The sequence below is a fragment of the Hypanus sabinus genome, chromosome 3, assembly GCF_030144855.1.
Source record: "Hypanus sabinus isolate sHypSab1 chromosome 3, sHypSab1.hap1, whole genome shotgun sequence".
Classification (NCBI taxonomy): Eukaryota; Metazoa; Chordata; class Chondrichthyes; order Myliobatiformes; family Dasyatidae; genus Hypanus; species Hypanus sabinus.
The window spans coordinates 146,440,681-146,462,165 of NC_082708.1; the positions used below are offsets into that span (position 1 = coordinate 146,440,681).

Below are 21,485 nucleotides of genomic sequence, written 5' to 3' on the forward strand. Positions count from 1 at the left end.
CTACTCCATGCACTCACCACTCTCTACGTAAAAAACTTACCCCTGACATCTCCTCTGTACCTACTTCCAAGCACCTTAAAACTGTGCCATCTAGTGCTAGCGAATTCAGCCCTGGGAAAAAGCCTCTGACTACCACATGATCAATGCCTCTCATTATTTTGTACACCTTTATCAGGTCACCTCTCATCCTCCGTCGCTCCAAGGAGAAAAGGTCGAGCTCACTCAACCTATTCTCATAGGGCATGCTCCCCAATCCAGACAACATCTTAGTAAATCTCCTCTGCACCCTTTCTATGGCTTCCACGTCCTTCCTGTAGTGAGGTGACCAGAACTGAGCACAGTACTCCAAGTGGGATCTGACCAGGGTCCTATATAACTGCAACATTACCTCTCGGCTCCTAATTTCAATTCCACGATTGATGAAGGCCAATACACTGTATGCCTTCTTAACCACAGAGTCAACCTACGTAGCAGCTTTGAGTGTTCTATGGACTTTGTATCCCAAGATCCCTCTGATCCTCCACACTGCCAAGAGTCTTGCCATTAATGCAATCATATTTGACCTACCTAAATGAACCACTTCACACTTATCTGGGTTGAATTCCATCTGCCACTTCTCAGCCTAGTTTTGCATCCTATCAATGTCCTGCTGTAACCTCTGACAGCCCTCCACACTATCCACAACACACCCAACCTTCGTGTCATCAGGAAACTTACTAATCCATCCCTCCACTTCCTCATCCAGGTCATTTATAAAAATCACAAAGAGTGAGGGTCCCAGAACAGATCCCTAAGGCACACCACTAGTCACCAAACTCCATGCAGAATATGACCCATCTATAACCACTCTTAGCCTTCTGTGGGCAAGCCATTTCTGGATCCACAAAGCAATGTCCCCTTGGATCCCATGCCTCCTTACTTTCTCAATAAGCCTTGAATGGGGTACCTTATCAAATGCCTTGCTAAAATCCATATAAACTACATCTACAGCTCTACCTTCATCAATGTGTTTAGTCACATCCTCAAAAAATTCGATCAGGTTCGTAAGGCAGGTCCTGCCTTTGACAAAGCCATGCTGACTATTCCTAATCATATTATGCCTCTCCAAATGTTCATAAATCCTGCCTCTTAGGATCTTCTCCATCAACTTACCAACCACTAAAGTGGTTTCCTGGGCTATCCTTACTCCCTTTCTTGAATGAGGGAACAACATCTGCAACCGTCCAAATCCTCCAGAACATCTCCTGTCCTCATTGATGATGCAAAGATCATCGCCAGAAACTCAGCAATCTCCTCCCTCACTTCCCACAGTAGCCTGGTCCCAGTGACTTATACAACTTGATGCTTTCCAAAAGCTCCAGCACAACCTCTTCCTTAATATCTACGTGCTCAATTTGTCAGTCGGCTGCAAGCCATCCCTACAATCACAATGATCCTTTTCCATAGTGAATACTGAAGCAAAATATTCATTAAGTACCTCTGCCTTCTCCTCCAGTTCCATACACACATTTCCACTGTCACACTTGTCCTATTCTCTCACATCTTATCCTCTTGTTCTTCACATCCAGAAAATGGAAACTTCCAAATATTATTCTACTCTTCAAGAAGGGGTTGAGGCAAACAAAAAGAAATTATAGGCCAGTTAATCTGACCTCAGTAGTTGGGAAAATGTTGGAGTTCATTGTTGAGGATATGGTTTCAGGGTACTGGGAGCCACATGATAAAATAGGCCAGAGTCAGCATGGTTTCCTTATGCCTGACAAGTCTGTTGGAATTCTTTGAAGAAATAACATTTTTTTTTCTGCAACTGTCCATCGATTTTCGATGATGTCTGAGGCCTGGGCAAGGTTGTATGGAAGACCTGCAGTTGCCCATGCTGCAACCCCTCTCCACACCACCGATGTTGTCCAAGGGAAGGGCATTAGGACCCATAAAGCTTGGCACCGGTGCCGTCACAGAGCCATGTGCGGTTAAGTGCCTTGCTCAAGAACACAACACGCTGCCTCAGCTAAGGTCCAAACTAGTGGCCTTCAGATCACTAGACTGATGCCTTTACCACTTGGCCACGTGCCACACATATAGCAAGCAGGATAGAAAAAGGAGAAGCAGTTGATGTTGTGTACTTGGATTTTCAGAAGGCCTTTGACAAGGTGCTACACATGAGGCTGCATAACAAACTATGAGCCCATGGTATTACAGGAAAGATTCTGGCATGGATACAGCAATGGCTGATTGGCAGGAGACAAAGAGTGGGAATAAAGGGAGCCTAGTCTGGTTGGTTGCTGGTGACTAGTGGTGTTCAACAGGGGTCTGTGTTTGGACCATTTCTTTTGTCATTATATGTCAAAGATTTGGATGATGGAATTGATGGTTTTGCGACAAAGTTTGCAGACAATATGAAGGTAGGTGGAGGCATAGGCACTTTTGAAGAAATAGTGAGACTACAGAAGGTCTTAGACAGATTGGGGAAATGAGCAAAGAAGTGGCAGAGGAATACAGTGTAGGGAAGTGTATGGTCATGCACTTTGGTAGAAGAAATAAAAGGGTTGATTATTTTTTAAATAGAGAGAAAATACAAAAATCTGAGATGCAAAAGGAGTTGGGAATCCTCGTACAGGATTCCCTAAAGGTTAATTTGCAAGTTGAGTCAGTGGTGAGGAAGGCCAATGCAATGTTAGCATTCATTTCAAAAGGACTAGAATATAAAAGCAAGGATATAATGTTGAGACATTATAAAACACTAGTGAGGACTCACTTAAAGTATCGTGAGCAGTTTTGGGCCCCTTATCTTAGAAGGGATGTGCTGAAACTGGAGAGGATTCAAATCAAGTTTACAAAAATGATTCCAGGATTAAATGGCTTGTCATATGAAGAGCATCCTATGGCTTTGGGCCTGTAATCACTGGAATTTAGAAGAATGAGCGGTGACCTAATTGAAACTTATCACATGGTGCAAAGCCTTGATAGAGTGATTGGGAGAAGATGGTTCCTGTGGTGGGATTGTCTAAGACCAGAAGGACATCCTTTTAGAATGAAGATGAAGAGGAATTTCTTTAGCAAGAGAGTGGTGAATCTGTGGAATTCTTTGCCACAGGCAGCTGTGGAGGCCAAGTCTTTATGTATATTTAAGGCAGAGGTTGATAGATTCTTGATTAGTCTGGGCATGAAGGGATATGGGGGGTGGGGGGGAGAGGCAGGAGAGAGGGGCTGAGAGGAAAAATGGAATGGCTATGATGAAATGGCTGATCAGACTCAATGGTCCAATTGACCTAATTCTGCTCCTATATCTTTTGGTTTTATGATCTCTAGTTCTCATCTTACCCAAGCCTGCTTGCTTCTACCCTATCTACACCCCTCATAATCACACTATACATAACATCCCAACTTATGTATTCACTACCTTTATGTATTATGTACTCACTACATTATATATTCACTACTGCATGGAATGCACTGCCTGAGTCAGTGGTGGAGGCAGATACATTAGTGAAGTTTAAGAAACTACTAGACAGGTATATGGAGGAATTTGAGGTGGGGGATTATATGGGAGGCAGGGTTTGAGGGTCAGCACAATATTGTGGGCCGAAGGGCCTGTAATGTGCTGTACTATTCTATGTTCTCTATGTTCTATGTACCTTGATTCTGAAGGCCAATGTGCTAAAAGCTTTCTTTATGAACCCAATCTACTTGTGATTCATTTTCAAAGAAGTACAGATTTGTATTCCTAACTCTCTGTTCTACCACACTCCTCAGTGCCCTACCACTCACTGTGTAAGTCCTAGCCTGATTTGTCCTCTGAAAGTGCAACACCACACACTTAGCTGATTAAATTCCAGCTGCCATTTTTCAGCCCATTTTGCTGATCCAGTTCATTACATTATCATCCAGATTGTTGATAAAGATAACAAACTAAAATAAACCCAGTACCAATCTCTGCGGCACACCACTGGTCACAGGCCTCCAGTCAGAAAGCCAACCATCTATTTTCACTCTCTAAACACAAAGTGCACTGCAGATGCTGTGGTCAAAGCAACACGTACAACAAGCTGGAGGAACTCAGTAGGTCGGACAGCATCCATGGAAACTAGCAGTCAGCGTTTTGGGTCGAGACCCTTCATGACTTCTGACGAAGGGTCTCGGCCCGAAATGTTGACTGCTCATTTCCATGGATGCTGTCCGACCTACTGAGTTCCTCCAGTGTGTTGTACATATTATCACTCTCTGGTTTTTCTTACTAAGCCAAAGTTGAATCCAATTTACTTCTTCATTTTGAAAGCCAAGCACATGAATCATCTTGACCAATCTTCCATGACAGACCTTGTCAAAGGCCTTGCTAAAGTCCATGTAGACAACATCCATTGCTTTGCCTTCATCAACTTTCATGGTAACTTCTTTGAGAAACTCTATAAGTTTGGTTAGACACAACTTACCACGCATAAAGTCATGTTGACTATCTGTCTATCCAAATATTTATATATCCAGTCCCTTGGATTACTTTCCAATATTTACCCAGTACTGATGTCAGGCTCTCCAACCTATAATTTCCCAGCTATATAAAGCCTTAAAGCCTTTCTTAAACATCCTCTAATAATGAGGCGGACAGAAATGAACACAGTACTTTTCGTGTACTCCAACCAGAGTTTTATAGAGCTGCAACATTACCTCATGGTTCTTGAACTCAATCCCTCAACTAACAAAGGCCAACACATCATAGGCCTTCTTAACCAACTGATCAACATTGTGGGACCTATGGACTTGGACCCCAAGATCCTCAGTTTCTTTACACTACGGAGAATCCTGCCATTGACAATGTACTCCACTTTCAACACGTACAACATGCTGGAGGAACTTAGCGGGTCAGGCAGCATCCGTGGAAACAAACAGTCAACATTTCAGGCCAAGACCTTTGTCAGGACTAAAGAGGGAGGGAGCAGAGGCCCTATAAAAAAGGTGGGAGGAGGGTGGGAAGGAGGCTGGTAGGTGCCAGGTGAAAAACCAGTAAGGGGAAAGATCAAGCGGGGGGAGGGGAAGCAGGGAGGGGATAGGCTGGAGAGGTGAAGAAGGAATGTAAGGGGAAAGCACTATGGGTAGTAGAAGAAGGCAGAATCATGAGAGTGGTGACAGGCAGCTGGAGGAGGAGGCAGAGGGAAACTGGGATGGGGAAAGGGAGAGGGAGGGAATTACCAGAAGCTGGAGATTTCAATGTTCAGGCCAAACTCAGGGTGCTCCTCCACCCTGAGTTTGGCCTCATCATGGCAGTAGAGGATGTATGGACATATCAAATGGGAATGTGAAGCAGAGTTGAAGTGGGTAGAAACCGGGAGATCCTGTCTGTTGTGGCAGATGGAGTGGAGGTGCTCAACGAAGCGGTCCCCCAATCTGCGTCGGGTCTCACCGATGTAGAGGAGGCCACAGTGGGAGAACCGGATGTAATAGATGGCCCCAACAGGCTCATAAGTGAAGTGTTGCCTCACCTGGAAGGACTGTTTGAGGCCCTGAATGGTGGTAAGAGAGGAGGTGTAGGGACAGGTGTAGCGTTTATGCTTGCAGGGATAAGTGCCAGGTGGGAGATCTGTGGGGAGGGACGTGTGGACCAGGCAGTCACTGAGGGAACGACCCCTGCGGAAAGCAGAGAGGGGTAAAGAGGGAAAGATGTGCTTAGTGGTGGGGTCCTGTTGAAGGTGGCGCAAGTTGCAGAGGATAATGTGTTGGATCCGGAGGCTGGTGGGGTGGTAGGTGAGGACAAGCGAAACTCTGTCCCTGTTGTGGTGACGGAAGGATGGGGTGAGGGCCAAAGTGCTGGAGATGAAGGAGATGTGGGTGAGGACATCATTGATGACGGCAGAAGGGAAACCAGGATCCTTAAAGAAAGAGGACATTTGAGATGTCCTGGAACGGAAGGCCTCGTCCTGGGAGCAGATGCGGCGGAGACGGAGGAACTGGGAATAGGGAATAGCATTTTTGCACGTGGCGGGTTGGGAAGAAGTATTGTCGAGGTATTTATGAGAGTCATTCGGTTTATAGAAGATGTCAGTGGATAGTCTGTCTCCGGAGATGGAGACCAAGGGATTGAGAAAGAGGAGAGAAATATTTTGTGTTTACTCCAATTTAAAGTTTGATCTTCCAAGGTGCTTATAGCTAGGGGATCCAGTAGATAATGAGGTTATATCAAGGTCCAAGAGCTACTGCTGCTGATGAACCCCCTCTCTCTAAAACAATTCAAGTTCAAGTTCAGTTGGTCAATCAACCGTACACAAGCCAGCATTCCTCCAGGCTAAGGTGCACAAAACAGCACATATAACTCACACACACAACACATAAAGTAATATTACCACAAATAAATTAACAAACAATAAGGCTTATTTACAACACAAGTTAAAAAGTAAACATTGTAATGCTACTGGCGCTTCATATGTCATACAATTCAAAATCCTGGATTGTTAGAAACATGTTCTCAGAAGTGAACAATCAGTGGATCCATCAGGAACTGCTGCTTTGTGGTAGATCTTTATGGATGTCTACTTTAAGCCCTGAGGTGTGCTGTTAGTTGATGAGTCTTTTCATAACTGCTTAACACTAGCCACTGTTGGTGTATCTGTGCAGCCCTTTCACTGGGTTTGCCAGCTTTCATTGACAATATTTTTTGTTTCATAGTTTAATAGCTTCATGTGTTTGTTTTTTTTCATTTTTAAGAATTGTGTTTTCACATACTTCCTGCGTTTTTTGATCACCAGAGAAATTTGCAATGAAAAGGTTTTCTGATCATGCTAGCTATCAGTCTCAAAACGTTCCATTGGTGAAGCCTTAGTTCCAACTCAGAACCTGCTTAGAGATGCAGTGGCAAAGTTAGCAGGACCTTAGGGCTGGGATCACAGGCACAAAATCATAGCACAGTCATAGGGCCAGCACAAGTACACCCGCAATGCGCAGGCTGGAATCTATCCAATCCTACCTGATGTAATTATTCAAAGGTTTCAAAGTTTCAAAGGTACATTTAATGTCAGAGAAATGTATACAATATACATCCTGAAATGCATTTTTTTCGCAACCATCCACAAAAACAGAGGTGCCCCAAAGAATAAATGACAGTTAAATGTTGGAATCCCTAAGTCCCCCCTCCATCTCCCCTCCCTCCGTCACGTAAGCAGCAACAAGCAACAATCCCGCCTCCCCCCACTGGCAAAGAAAAGCATCAGCACCCACCACCGAGCACTCAAGTGTGAGCAAAGCAAAGACACAGACTTGAAGTACTCCAAAGACTACATGTTCATCCGGTATTTGACATACCACCAGCTCTCTCCCTCCCTAATACGGGAGAACGAGAGGTCTTTGTTTCAGAGCAAGAGGGGAGACACAACAAACAACTCGCTGGTTTACAATGTTAAAAGTCTGTTGTGTCACTTTTTGCAAGCTCTGTGCCCAAAGATCTCAGGTCTCTGGGCACACAGCCTTAGATCTTCCATCTCCCATGATACACCGGTCTTCTGCCCGGACACCAACCTCCGATTCCCCCCGTCTCCAGGCCACAAAATCTCAGTCCTCCAAAGCTGAGCGAAGCTCTTAGGCCAAGCCCTTGGCGTGCCGAATAATGGCCATTCATGAAACAGCGAAAGTGGGTCCTATTCCCGCAAAGAACTGTAGTCAGTGTGTAATTCCAGGTCACGGTCTTCAAAAGAACCCTGAAAGGGACAAATAGAGATATTGAAGACGGAAATAGAGCTGATTCCGAAGATGCAAGCAAAGGAGTCACTGTTAGGCTCTATTAATCCTCCTAAACTCCTCCATTCATACAGACATCTTGCCAAATTCAACTGAGTGATCCACCATACACTCAGTGTAGAGGGTAAGGTGCATCAACTCTAGAACGTCCTGTTATTTATCATTATGTATTGTGCCCTGATTTTCACTTTTGCACCAATTCCTGTAGTTCAGTCATTTTTCTTCAACTTAATGCAAAGTTCAGGATTAAGCTTTGATTGAACCTTGGGAAACTCCATTCTTGTTCACAATATTTCAACACTGATATCTAAGTTTCTTCCATTGTTCCTTTCAACTCTGTTCTCCACTTCTAGCCTCATAGCTCTGAACTAGTTCACAGAAGCTTCCAGTGGGTTCAAACTACTTTGTATCAGAAACAGACTGAAACCCATCAATGAAACTGGCAAAATATAAACATTTCCTATTTAAAAAAAACAAATCACAGATAACAAACTCTTGGCTAGCATTGTGTAACATCAAAGCATAAATGTTACATCAGAGATCACCCTTTAACCAAGATTTTATTTCCCAATTTGAATTCCAAAATGCCATTTTTTTGTCTTTAATTTATTCTGTTGCTGAGAAAAGTTCACACACACTTTTCTTTCCAACATCTTACAAAGAAAGATTAATCATGCCTACCAACAAAGTTGGCAATCTAAGGAGCATGTTGATTCATTTTATATCCTTTGATGCAGCGTCCAACATCCCAATGCATCAATCCAAATTTTGGATCCATGCATTTCCTTTGTAATGGAAAATAAATGGAAAAATGCATAATTGTAGTTCTTCTATTGCTTATCTTGAATTTTGCTTAGGGTAACCCAAGATTTAAGATTAAAAAAGTAAATTCAGTTTTTAGAAACTAATTGTCATTCTCTGGTGTAACAAATAAATGCTGGACACATTGGAAATCTGCATTAAAGATAGAACATTACACAGGTGCAGTGCTCAGCAGGACTGGCAAAATCTGTGGAGGGAGGAATTCAATGATAGGGTTGAAGGCAAGAACTATTAAATTGCAGAAGTGTTGAGAGTGCAGCAAATAGTAAAGGGTCATTAGAAATACAAAAGCTGTCAAGAGGAATTGTAAATTCTGGTCAAGATCCAATGCAAGGAAGACCTTCTAACAAGTAAGACCTCTGATCTTGAATTCACAACTGAAATTTCATTTGATTGGCTGTTCTCCATGGTTTCAACATCTGTTTACATCAGTATTTTTCAAATGAGCCCCTTTAATCAAATGCAACCCAATTATAAGCTCTGGAGTCTGCTGACCAGCATTTTAAAGTGTGGAGGTGGGAACCTGTCGTTTAGCATCCGGTGACTCAATCAAGGCCCGTGCCTTCCAACCTGAAAAGCAATTGGTTCAAAGTAAATTTATTAACAAAGTACACATATGTCACCATATGCTACCCTGAGATTAAATTCCTTGTGTGCATTCACAGCAAATACAAAGAAACACAATAGAACCAATGAAAATCTGCACAAAACAAAGACAAACAACCACTGCAAAATACAACAAACTGCGCAAATATAAAAAGAGGGAAAAAACAAAATAATAATAATGAATAAATATGCAATAAATATGGAGAACATGACGTAGAGTCCTTGAAAGTGAGTTCATGGGTTGCGGAATCAGTTCAATGTTGTGGTGAGTGAAGTTATCCCCTTTGCTTCAAGAGCCTGATGGTTGATGGGAAATAACTGTTCCTGAATCTAGTGATGGGGATTTAAGGCGCCTGTGCCTCCTTCCTGATGGCAAGGAAAGAATATGGTAGGGTTCCTTGATGATAGATGCTGCTTTCCTGCAACAGTGCTCCTTGCAGATGTGCTCAGTGGTGACGAGGGCTTTACCTTTAGTGGTCTGAGCTGTATCCATTACTTTTAGTAGGCTATTCCATTCAAGTGTATTGGTGTTCCCATACCAGGCCATGATGGAACCACTCAGAGGTAAGCACCAATCAGCACAACAGATCATGCATTGGTGAAGCAATGCAAGATTTAAAAAGAGTTTGGGTACTTTTTGGCTTTTTCTCAGCAGGTGACAAATCAGCGCAGGGCCAATGAGAAGAAAGGTGTAGTCAAGCAGCCATTGTTGGAGTGGGGCACTGTTAGAGTGGCCCGGCTTTGGCTCTGCATACTGAGATGGGAACAGGCTTGGGCAAGCACGGGTGGAGGTTCTAAATAAGTAAGAAGCTACAGGTAAGTTTTTCTGTTAGTTCATAACTTGTGCACTGAGTATGGATCTAAATTTAGTGGCATGTCCATTATTTGAAATGTGGGAAGTTTGGTAGACCTCCATCTGTACAAAATGCATCAAGCTGAAGGTCCTTAGGAACGGGAACTTCAGCTCGATAATCTTTGGCTCATACAGGAGAATGAGGAGCTGCTAGATAGGAACTAGAGCGAGATGGTCACTCCCTACATTACAGGAGTCAAGTCTTTGCATGACTGAGAAAAGGGAAATAGAACAGGTAGCTAGTGCAGAGGACCTCTGTGGCCATTCCTCACAATAATAAGTATACTGCTTTGGATAACATTGGGGAGAGGGGGAATGACCTACCAGGAAGAAGCTGCAGTGACTGGGTCTCTGGCACTGAGTTTGGCTCTGGGGCTCAAAAGGGAAGTGGGGAGAAAAGGAGTGCAGAGGATTCCATAATCAGAGGAGCAGATTCTGTGAACATGAAAGAGACACCCAGATGGTTTGTTGCCTCCCAGGTGCCAGGGTCAGGGATGTCTCAGATCAGATCCACAGATTCTAAAGGGGAAGAGTGAATGTGTGAGTCATGGCACTTATTGGTACCAACGACATACAGTAGGTAGGAAACGAGAGGAGGTCCTGAGAAGAAAATATAGGGAGTGAGGCAGAAAGCTGAAGAGCAGGACATCTGGGATAGTAATTTCTAGATTGCTGCCTGTGCTACGTGCCAGTGAGGGTAAGAAGAGGATGATTTGACAGATAAAGGTGTGGTTGAAGAATCAGTGCAGGGGTCAGGGATTCAGATTCCTGCATCATAAGGATCTATTCCAGGGAAGGTATGGTCTGCATAAAAAGGATGAGTTACACCCGAAGCTGAGAAGAACCAATATACTTGTGGGAAGGTTTGTTCAGGCTGTTGTGGAGGGGTTAAAATCTTTTGGCAGAGGGATGGGGCTGAGATTGGGGCAGTTGATATAGGTGTAGAAGCTGTGCATAGTGAGATTGTGGGAAAGAACAGGCAGATTATAGGGCAATATTGCAGTCACTAAGATGAGTTAAAGTGTGATCAAAAAAGGTGATGAATACAGCACTGAAGATGTTACGTTTGAATGCACAGAAGGCAGTGGCTGTATTTGTAAAAAAATGAAACCAAATTATTAGAAAAACATTGCTTAGGATCAAAAAAATGTCTGATCCTTGTGGGTGGAGCTAGGAAACTGCAAGGGTAAAAAGACTCAGATGAGATCTATACAGGCCTTTGAACTGTAGCAGGATGTGGGCTACAAACTACAATGGGAGATAGAAAATGCACATAAAAAGGGCAATGTTGCAATAATCATGGGCGATTTCAATATGCAGATAGATTGGGGAAATCTGATTTGAGTTAGATACCAAGAGAGGGAACTTGTTGAATGCTGCTTTTAGAACAGCTTGTGGTTGATCCCACTAGGGGAAAGGCAATTCCTGGATTGGATGTTATGTAATGACCCAGATTTGATTAGGAAACTTAAGGTAAAAGAATCCTTAGAAACAGTTATCTTCTTGTGTATTTAATATTTTAGTAATAATTGAGTGATATTGCAAATATATTATTTGATTGACCATTCTTGTTGACTTAAATAGTCCATTATGGGTTATGTGAATGTCATATATCAACACACCACCATGTCGTATGTGCATTTCTCGTTAGAAGTAAAATGAAACTAAGACACGTGTCTCTCAGGCTCCCTTGATTTCCTTTCAATTAGTTTTATGTTTTGGAGTTACAAAACTTACCAGTGACAATGAGAAAGTTTTAAATGAACCTCAGATGTTGAAGCACTGTGAGATGATTGCGTTCATAAAAAGGCAGAAACAGACAAATTCACAGGTTCATAAACAGTGCGTACTAGGTGATAATAATTACAAATAACAACGAACAGAAATGGCTGGCAAAATTAGAAAGATAGACATGTTCGATTGCACAAGAAGTAACTGGAATATGCATACTGATCGAATTGACAGCATTTTAAAGCCAAAGAGAAGCTCGTGGCTGTTTTACTGAGTGCATTGGGTTTAAAGGCAGAAAGTTTGCTTAGAAGTTTGACTGCTCCAATCAAGTCAGCTGAAATGAGCTTTGCTAATATCATGAAAGTAATCCAGTAACATTTAGAATTGATGCAGAATGCTTTTAATTTCATAAGTGGAATCAAAAGGAAGCGGTGTCCATTTCAATATATGTGGCTGAATTGAAAAGATTGAGCATTGTCAGTTCAGTGATGGCCTTAATGAGGCACTAAGCAATTGTTTAGTTTGTGGAATCTTACAAGAAAGCATTCAAAAATGCTTCCTAGGTGAAGCACAACGTAATTTAAAGTAATGGTTGAAATAGCTGTATAAATGGAAACAGCAGACAGAGATGCAACTGAGTTGTAGCCAAGATGGAAAGTAAATGTGAATAAAATTGCATCGTCTTAATGGAAACTAGGCTGGCTGAACAAATTGTGTTACTATTTTGATAGGGGGTCACATACACCAGACCAATGCAGATTCAAATGTGAAACTTGCATAAGATGCAACAATATAGGACACACACAGTGAAGAGAAAAAGATAGATAGTCAAGTTGCAGTTCCATAAAGAGCACAAATCTGCATGCTGTTGATCTAAAGTATGATGGGGTGAGAGTGACACAGTATGAGGTAACCGAGATTTACAGTGTGAAAACTAACAAGAGACAAGCAATATAGCTTAACTAGAAGTAATGGCAAATTAATTAAAATGGAATCGGACACTGTCTCGGCTGTTGCAGTCTTTTCACAAAATGAGTTAAAATGGCATTTCCAGGGAAACTAAATTGAAACCTGCAGATATCCAACTAAGAACTTACACCAGAGAAAATATAACTCTGGTGCAAAGACACTTGTAACAGCGAGGCAAGCCACATTGAGCTTGCATGTGGTAATAACAGGAGTGCCATCATTGTGGGATCTTGATTGGCTGAGACAACTACAACTTGACTGAAGATCTATCTACCATTTGCATGCGACAGCCATTGCAGTAAAGTCAACCAAAAGGGAATTAAGTAAAGTACTGGATGATATCGCAGCAGTGTTCAAGGATGGCATTGGAAAACTCAAACGTAACATAGGTAGAAGAGTGTTAAAAGAAAATGCCACATGCAGGTTTTAAAAAGCCTTTCTGGTTCCTTGTACCATCTGTGATAATGTAGCCAGTAAGCACATGGAAGCTGAAGGAATCCTTTCCAAGTTTGAGTGGAGCCAATGGGCAACGCCAATGATCCCAGAAGAATGAGTCTGTCAGGATCTGTGGTGATCTTAAGGTCACTATTAACCCAGTACTGAAAGTGGATCTTACCAGAAACACTCAGAAAGGGTTTTATCATTATAATACGCTTATTTTTGGAGCAGCATATGCACCTGCAGTCTGGCAGAAAGCTATATACATAGAAAACCTACAGCACAATACAGGGCCTTTGGCCCACAAAGTTGTGCTGAACATGTCCCCACCTTAGAAATTACTAGACTTACCTATAGCTCTCTATTTTTCTAAGCTCCATGTACCTATCCAAAAGTCTGTTAAAAGACCTTATCGTATCCACCTCCACCACCGTTGCCAGCAGCCCATTCCACACACTCACCACTCTCTGAGTAAAAAACTTACCCCTGACATCTCCTCTGTACCTACTCCCCAGCACCTTAAACCTGTGTCCTCTTGTGGCAACCATTTCAGCTCTGGGATAAAGCCTCTGACCATCCATACGATCAATGCCTCTCCTCATTTTATACACCTTTATCAGGTCACCTCTCATCCTCCATCACTCCAAGGAGAAAAGGCTGAGTTCACTCAACCTATTCTCATAAAGCATGCTCCCTGATCCAGGCAACATCCTTGTAAATCACTTCTGCTCCCTTTCTATGGTTTCCACATCCTTTCCGTAGTGTGGTGACCAGAACTGAGCACAGTACTCCAAGTGGAGTCTGACTAGGATGGAGTCTGACTAGTGGAGTCTGGCAAGGATGACAAGAAACATCTCCAAAAGCTCAGGACAGTACTAAAAAGATTAGAAGGTTATGGGCTCAGAGCCTGAAGCAGCAAATGTGAATTATTTAAACCCAACATCACTTACTGTGATCACACTATTGATGTACAAAGATTACACAAGTGTGCTGAGAAAATTCAAGTGCTGGTGGATGCCCCAAGGCCAAAAGATGTGTCATAGTTGTGGTCTTTTTTAGGATTTGTTGATTACTGTAACAGTTTCCTGCCAAACTTGGCTGCTGCGCTCCACCCTTTGAACTCATGACTACAAATCAGGAAGGAATGGCAATGGGCAAGGCAGTGTGAGGCGGCTTTCAAAAAGGTAAAAGAAATGATGACATCAGACACTGTACTCAAACATTATGATCCACATTGTCCAATGAGGCTCACCAGGCACTGTTTGGGATGTCAACATATCCAAACGAAGCTGTCCAGAGCTGTCAGAACCACTTAAGACCATAAGACGTAGAAGCAGAATTAGGCCATTTGGTCCATCAAGTCTACTGCACCATTTCATCATGGCCGATTCATTTTCTCTCTCAGCCCCAATCTCCTGCCTTCTCCCCATGTCCTTCTCTGCCCTGACAAGTAAAAACTCTATCAACCTCTGCCTTAAAAATACCCAACAACTTAGCTTCCACAGCTACCTGTGGCAATGAATTCCACAGATTCGCCATTGTCTGGCTAAATAAATAGCTCCTCATCTCCATTCTAAAAAGATGTCCCTCTATTCTGAGGTAGTGTCCTCTGGTCTTAGACTGCCCTACATAGAAAGCAGCCTCGCCACATCCCCTCTATCAAGGCCTTTCAACATTTGATAGGTTTCAATGAGATCACCCCTTATTCTTCTGAATTTCACTGAGTACAGGCACAGAGCTATCAAACACTCTTCATTTGCAAAGCCTTTCAATCCTGGAATCATCTTTGTGAACCTCCTTTAAACCCTTTCCAATGTCAGCACATCCTTTCTTAGATAAGGGGCCCAAAACTGCTCACAATACTGTAATTGAGGCCTCACCAGTGCTATATATGTCTCAACATTTCATCCTTGCTTTTATATTCTAGTCCTCTTGAAATGAATGCTAACATCACACAGACTCAAACTACATATTAACCTTTAGGGAATCCTGCACAAGGATTCTCAAGTCCTTTTACACTTCAGCCTTTTGAATTTTCTCTTCAATAAGGAAATAGTCAACCTTTTTATTTCTTCTTGCAAAGTACATGACCATACACTTCCCAACATTATATTCCATCTGCCTCTTCTTTATCTATTCTCATAATCTGTCCCATTCCTTCTGTAGCCTTTCAACTTCCTTAAAACTACCTGCCCTTCCACCTATCTTAGTATCATCTGCAAACTTTGCAACAAAGCCAACAATTCCATCATCTAAATCATTCACATATAACGTAAAAAGAAGTGGTCCCAACACAGAACCTTGTGGAACACCACTGGCAGCCAACCAGAAAAGGCTTCATTTGTTCTCTCTCTTTACCTCCTACCAATCAACCACTGCTTTATCCTTCCTTGCATCTTTCCTGTAATACCATGGGCTCTTAACTTGTTAAGCAACCCCATTTGTGGTACCTTGTCAAAGGCCTTCTGAAATTCCAAGTACACAATATTCAACAATTCTCCTTTTTTCTACCCTGTTGCTCTTTCTTCAAAGAATTACAACAGATTCATCAGGCATGATTTTCCTTTAAGGAAACCATGCTGACTACAGCCTATTTTATCATGTGCCACCAAGCACTGCACAATCATATCCTTAACAATCAACTCCAACATCTTCCCAACCACTGAGGTTAGACTAACTGGTCTATAATTTCTTTTCTTCTGGCTCTCTCCCTTCTTGAAGAGTGGAGTGACATTTGCTTTGACTTGTCTTGTTAGCCACTGTTACATCATCTTGCCTTCATTCTCTTTGTGATGTATATATCCTGCACCCTCTGAATTGCTTCCAGAACTTCTAGCCATTGCTGCTCTGCCATCGTCCCTGCCAGTGTTCTTTTCCAGTCAATTTGGGCCAGCTCCTCCCTCATGCTTTTGTAATTCCCTTTACTCAACTGCAATACTGATACATCTGACTATAGCTTCTCCTTTCCAAATTTCAGGGTGAATTATATCATATTATGATCTCTTTGCCCTAAGGGTTCCTTTACTTTAAACACTCTAATCAATGATGGTTCATTGCACAACACCCAATCCAGAATAGCTGATCCCCCTAGTGGGCTCAAGCTGCTCTAAAAAGCCATCTCATATGCATTCTCAATGTTCTCCTTCTTGGCTTACAGCACCAACCAGATTTTCCCAATCTACTGGCATATCCAAATACCCCATGACTATTGTAACATTGCCCTTTTGCAATGAATTTTTGATCTCCCATTGTAATTTGTAGACCAAATCCTTACTGCTGTTTGGGGAGGGGGCCTGTATATAACTCCCCTCAAGGTTCAAAGCTCAAAGCTCAGAGTAAAATTTATTATCAGAGTACAACATGTCACCAAATACAACCCTGAGGTTCTTTTTTTGCGGGCATACTTAGCAAATCTATAGAACAGTAACTGTAAACTTAAACACCAGGAACTATAAACTGCAAATGAACTGCAAGTACAGATATCAATAAGTAGCAATAAATAACGAGCATGAAATAACAATATAGCAGAGTCCTTAAATCAGTCCTTAAATAAGTATAATTGTCCTGTTTTGTTCAAGAGTCTGATAGTTGAGGGGTAGTAGCTGTTCTTGAACCTGGTGGTGCCTGAGATTCCCAGACCTTCTACCTGATGGCAGCAGCGAGAAGAGAAAGGGTCTTTTTACCCCTGCAGCTCCTTAGCTTAACCCTCAATAATTCAAACACCTTCCAACCCTGTATCACTTCTTTCCAATGATTTGATTTCATTTTTCACCAATAGAGCCACACCACCCCTTCTACCTACCTTCCTGTCCTTTCAATACAATGTGTACACTTGGATGTTAAGCTCCCAGCTATAATCTTCCTGCTACTCCTACAATCACCAAGGAGAAGATCATGGGACGGGAGGCCTATGGAGAAAGAAAGGGGGAGGGGAGCACCAGAGGGAGATGGAGAGCAGGCAAGGAGTGATTGCCTAGCCTGCGTTCCACCAGCATTTTGTGTGTGTAACTTAGACAGGGGAATGGTCAAAGAAGTGGCATAGAATGTAGGGAAGTGCATGGTCATGCACTTTGGCAGAGGGAATAAAGGAATGGAACATTTTTCTAAATGGGAAGAAAATTCAAAAATCGGTGATGCAGAGGGACTTTGGAGTCCTCATGCTGGATCCCCTAAAGCTTAATTTCCAGGTTGAATCAGTGGTAAGGAGGGCCAATGCAATTTTAGCATGCAGTTTGAGTGGACTAGTATACAAAGGCTAGGATGTAATGCTGAGGCTTTAAAAGGCATTGGTCAGATCGCACTTGGAGCATTGTAGGGAGTTTTGGACCCCTTATCTGAGAAAAATGTGCTGCATTGGAGAGAGTCCAGAGAAGGTTCATAAGAATAATTCCAGGAATGAAAGGTTCATGTGAGGAGCTTTTGATGGCTCTGGGTCTGTATTCACTGGAGTGTAGAAGTATGAGGGGGATTGCATTGAAATCTATCAAATATTGTAAGGTTTAGATAGCGTGGATATGAAGAGGATGTTTCATTGTGGGGAGTGGTCTGTGACTACAGTACATAGCCTCATAATTGAGGGACATCTGTTTGAAACAGAGATGAGGAGAAATTTCTTTGGCCAGAGGTTGGTGAATCTGTGGAATTTGTTGCCACAGATGGCAGTGGAGGCTAGGTCACTGGGTGCATTTAAGGCGGAGGTTGATATGTTCTTGATTAGTCAGGGTGTGAAGGGTTATGGGGAGAGGGCAGGAGAATGGGATTGAGAGAGAAATGGAACAGACATGATGGAGTGGCAGGACAGGTTCAATGGGATGAATAGCCTAATTCTGCTCCTACATCTTATGGTCCCCCATTTTCTGGTTTTGGTTAAAACCTACGTTTACATTATATTACCGTTACTTATTAATTTACAGCAATTTAGTCTTGTACTTAGATCCTCATCAAAAATTAGATCTAACTGTTGATCTCGCCAAGATTTTCAGGATTCCACTCAGATAGAGACAGATCTGTACAGTGCAGAAATGGGCTTCACAGCCCAACTCATCATGCCCAGCAAAGTGCCTGCTTGAGTTCAAAGTTCAAAATAAATGTATTATCTAAGTACATACGCATATGTCACATATACAACCCTGAGATTCATTTTCTTGCAGGCATATTCCATAAATCTATAGAATAAAACTATAACAAAATCAATGAAAGATCACAGCAAGCAATGTACAAAAGACAATAAACTGTGGAAATACAAAAGAAAGTAATCATAATAATAACTAAATAAGCAATAAATATTGAAGACTCGAGACCAAGAGCCTTTGAATGTGAGTCCATTGGTTGTAGGAACACTTTAATGATGGATCAAGTGAAGTTATCCCCTTTAGTTTAAGAGCCTGATGGTTAACTGGTAACAATTGTTCCTGAACCTGGTGGTGTGAGTTCTGAGACTCTTGTACATACTTCCTGATGGCTGCAATGAGAATAGAACAAGGGGCGGGGATCCCTGATGGTGGATGCTGCTTTCCTGCAACAACATTTCATGTAGATGTGCTCAATGCTGGGGAAGGCGTTCGACATAATGGACTGGGCCATATCCATTACTTTTTGTAGGATTTTCCATTCAATGCAATGGTGTTTCCATACCAGGCTGTGAAGCAGCGCGTCAATGTACTCTCCACTACACATCAATAAAAGTTTGTTGAAGTTCCAGATGTCACACTGAATCTCCAAAAACTCCTGAGGAAGTAGAGCACTGCTGTGCTTTCTTTGTAATTGAACTTAACGTTCTGGGCCCAGGACAGGTCCTCTGGCAAAATAGCACTGATGAATTTGAAGTTGCTGATCCCCTCAAACTCTGATACTCTGATGAGGACTTGCTCATGGACCTCTGATTTCATTATCAAGAAATCAATAATCCAGTCCTTGGTCTTGTTGCCATTGAGTAAGAGATAGTTGTTCTGGCAACACTCAGCCAGATTTTCAAACTCCCTTTTATATGCTGATTCATTACCACCTTTGATTCAGCCTATGCCATCAAAATTAGAGCTGCGCTTAGCCATAGTGTAAAGCAAGGAGAGCAGAGAGCTAAGCACACAGCCTGCGGTGCAGCTGTGCTGATGGAAATTGTGGAGAAAATGTTATTGCCATTCCAATCTGACTGGGGTCAGCAAGTGAGGGAATTGAGGATCCAATTGCACAAAGAGGTATTAAGGCCAACGTCTAGGAGCTTATTGATTCATTTTGAGGGGATGACGGTATTGAATGCTAAGCTGTAGTCGATAAAGATCATCCTGATTTTTGTATCATTGCTGTCCAGATGTTGCAGGGTTGAATGAAGAGCCAATAAGATTGCATCTGATGTGAACCTGTTGTTCCGATAGGCAAACTGGAATGGGTCTAAGTCACTTCCTATACAGGAGTTGATAAGTACATAAGAAATAGGAGCAGGAGTAGGCCATCTGGCCCATCAAGCCTGTTCTGCCATTCAATAAGATCATGGCTGATCTGACCATGGACTCATCTTGATATGTTTCATCACAAATCTCTCAAAACACTTCATCACTGTGGATGTAAATGCTACTGGATGATAGGTCTCCATGTTCTTCTTGGGCACTGGTATAATTGAAGACTGCTTAAAGCAGGTGGGTATCTCAGGATGCCAAAGTGAGAGGTTAAAGATCTGAGAACACTCCAGCCAGTTGATCAGTACAGGTCTGTTGTACTTGGTAGCCCATCTGAGCCGGATGTTTTTCATGGGTTCACCCACATGAAGGCTGCTCAAACATCGGCCTCAGGGACTGAAACCATAGGATTATTGCAGGCTGTGGGAGATCATGGTGGTTCCTCCATGTTTTGATTGTTAAAGTGAGCAACGGTGGATTGAGCTCACCTGGAAGTGAAGCCATGTTGTCACCTATGTCACTAAAATTAACTTTATAAGAGGTGATAGTATTCAAGCCCTGCCATAACTGAAAACCATCCTTCACTGATTCAGGTTTAGTCTGGAATTGCCACTTCACCCATGAGATGGCTTTTCAGACATCATTCTTGGACCTCGAGTAACTTTCTTAGTCAGCAGACTTGAATGCCTCTGATCTGGCTCTCAGAAGATCGCAGATCTCATGGTACATCCAGGGCTTCTGATTGGGGAATATTCTGAATGATTTAGTAGAGACACGCTTGTCTCCAGCTGACTTTAGAAAGTCCATATTAACCATGCTGTATTCATTCAGATCCCTAGATAAGTGTTTGAACACGGCCTAGTCCACTGACTCAAAGCAATCCCATAGCTGCTTCTCTGCCTCCCATGACCACCTCTTTGTTGTCCTGATCTGGAGTTCTGCTCTTTAGCCTCTGCCCATATGGAGGTAAGCGTACAGGCAAATGATCCGATTTACCGAAATGAGGTCTGGGCATGAAACGGTAGGCATTCTTTATCTCTATATAACAGTTGTCTAGTATGTTAGGACCTCAGGTGCTGCAAGTTATATGCTGATAGTAATTGGCCAGGGTTCTCTTCAAACTACACACATAAAATGCTGGTGGAACGCAGCAGGCCAGGCAGTGTCTATAAGGAGAGGCGCTGTCGACGTTTTGGGCCGAGACCCGTCCTGACTAAGGGTCTTGGCCCGAAACATCAACAGCGCTTCTCCCTATAGATGCTGCCTGTCCTACTGCATTCCACCAGCATTTTGTGTGTTGCTTGAATTTCCAGCATCTGCAGATTTCTTCATGTTTGCCTTTTTTTCAAACTAGCCTGATTGAAGTCACTGACTTTTATTTGAAATGTGTCAGGATGGACTGTTTCTTGTTTGGAGATGGCTTCATGCAGAATCTCAAGATGGGAGAATAGTTTAGCTCATGGTGGAGTGGCAGAGCAGACTTGATGGGCTGAATGGCCTATTTCTGCTCCTTTGTCTTGTGATCTTGTGGAGTGCTCGATTATAGTCGGCCATTGGCAGTACATAAACTGCGGTCAGGCTTATGGAGGATCACTCCCCTGGTAAATAGAATGGATGACATTTGACCATTAAGTGTTTAAGGTTGGGGAAACACAAATTCAACAAAACCACCACATTAGAGCACCACTGAGAGTTCATCAAGAAACACGCACCTCCACCTTTTGCCTGTTCCGAATCGGCAGCTCAGTCCATACAAAAAAATCGAGAAGCCTTCCAGTTTGACCACTACATCTGGCATGCTAGGAGACAGCAAAGTCTTGCTCAGTCATAGAATACAACCATCGCTCAGTTCCTCCTGAGACAGCAATCTTGCCATCAGGTCCTCAATTTTGTTCTCCAGCAACTGCACATTTGTTAACAAGATTCTGTGTGGAGAGGGGGCTCATCCCTCTGCA

The 21,485-nt window shown here is 42.6% G+C and overlaps 1 protein-coding gene across 5 annotated transcripts in view; it reads right to left on the minus strand.

The window, feature by feature from the left end:
* Window positions 1-7,182: 7,182 nt before the first annotated feature.
* Window positions 7,183-21,485, minus strand: part of gpat3 (glycerol-3-phosphate acyltransferase 3) — an 80,844-nt gene continuing 66,541 nt past the window's right edge. For 4 of the 5 annotated variants that reach the window (XM_059965315.1, XM_059965318.1, XM_059965317.1 and 1 more), the window contains exon 13: window positions 7,183-7,679. In XM_059965315.1, coding sequence (XP_059821298.1) covers window positions 7,451-7,679 — 229 coding nt within the window. In that variant the 3' untranslated portion in view covers window positions 7,183-7,450. The remainder of the gene's footprint in view (window positions 7,680-21,485) is intronic. The other variant, XM_059965321.1, reaches the window with a different exon arrangement.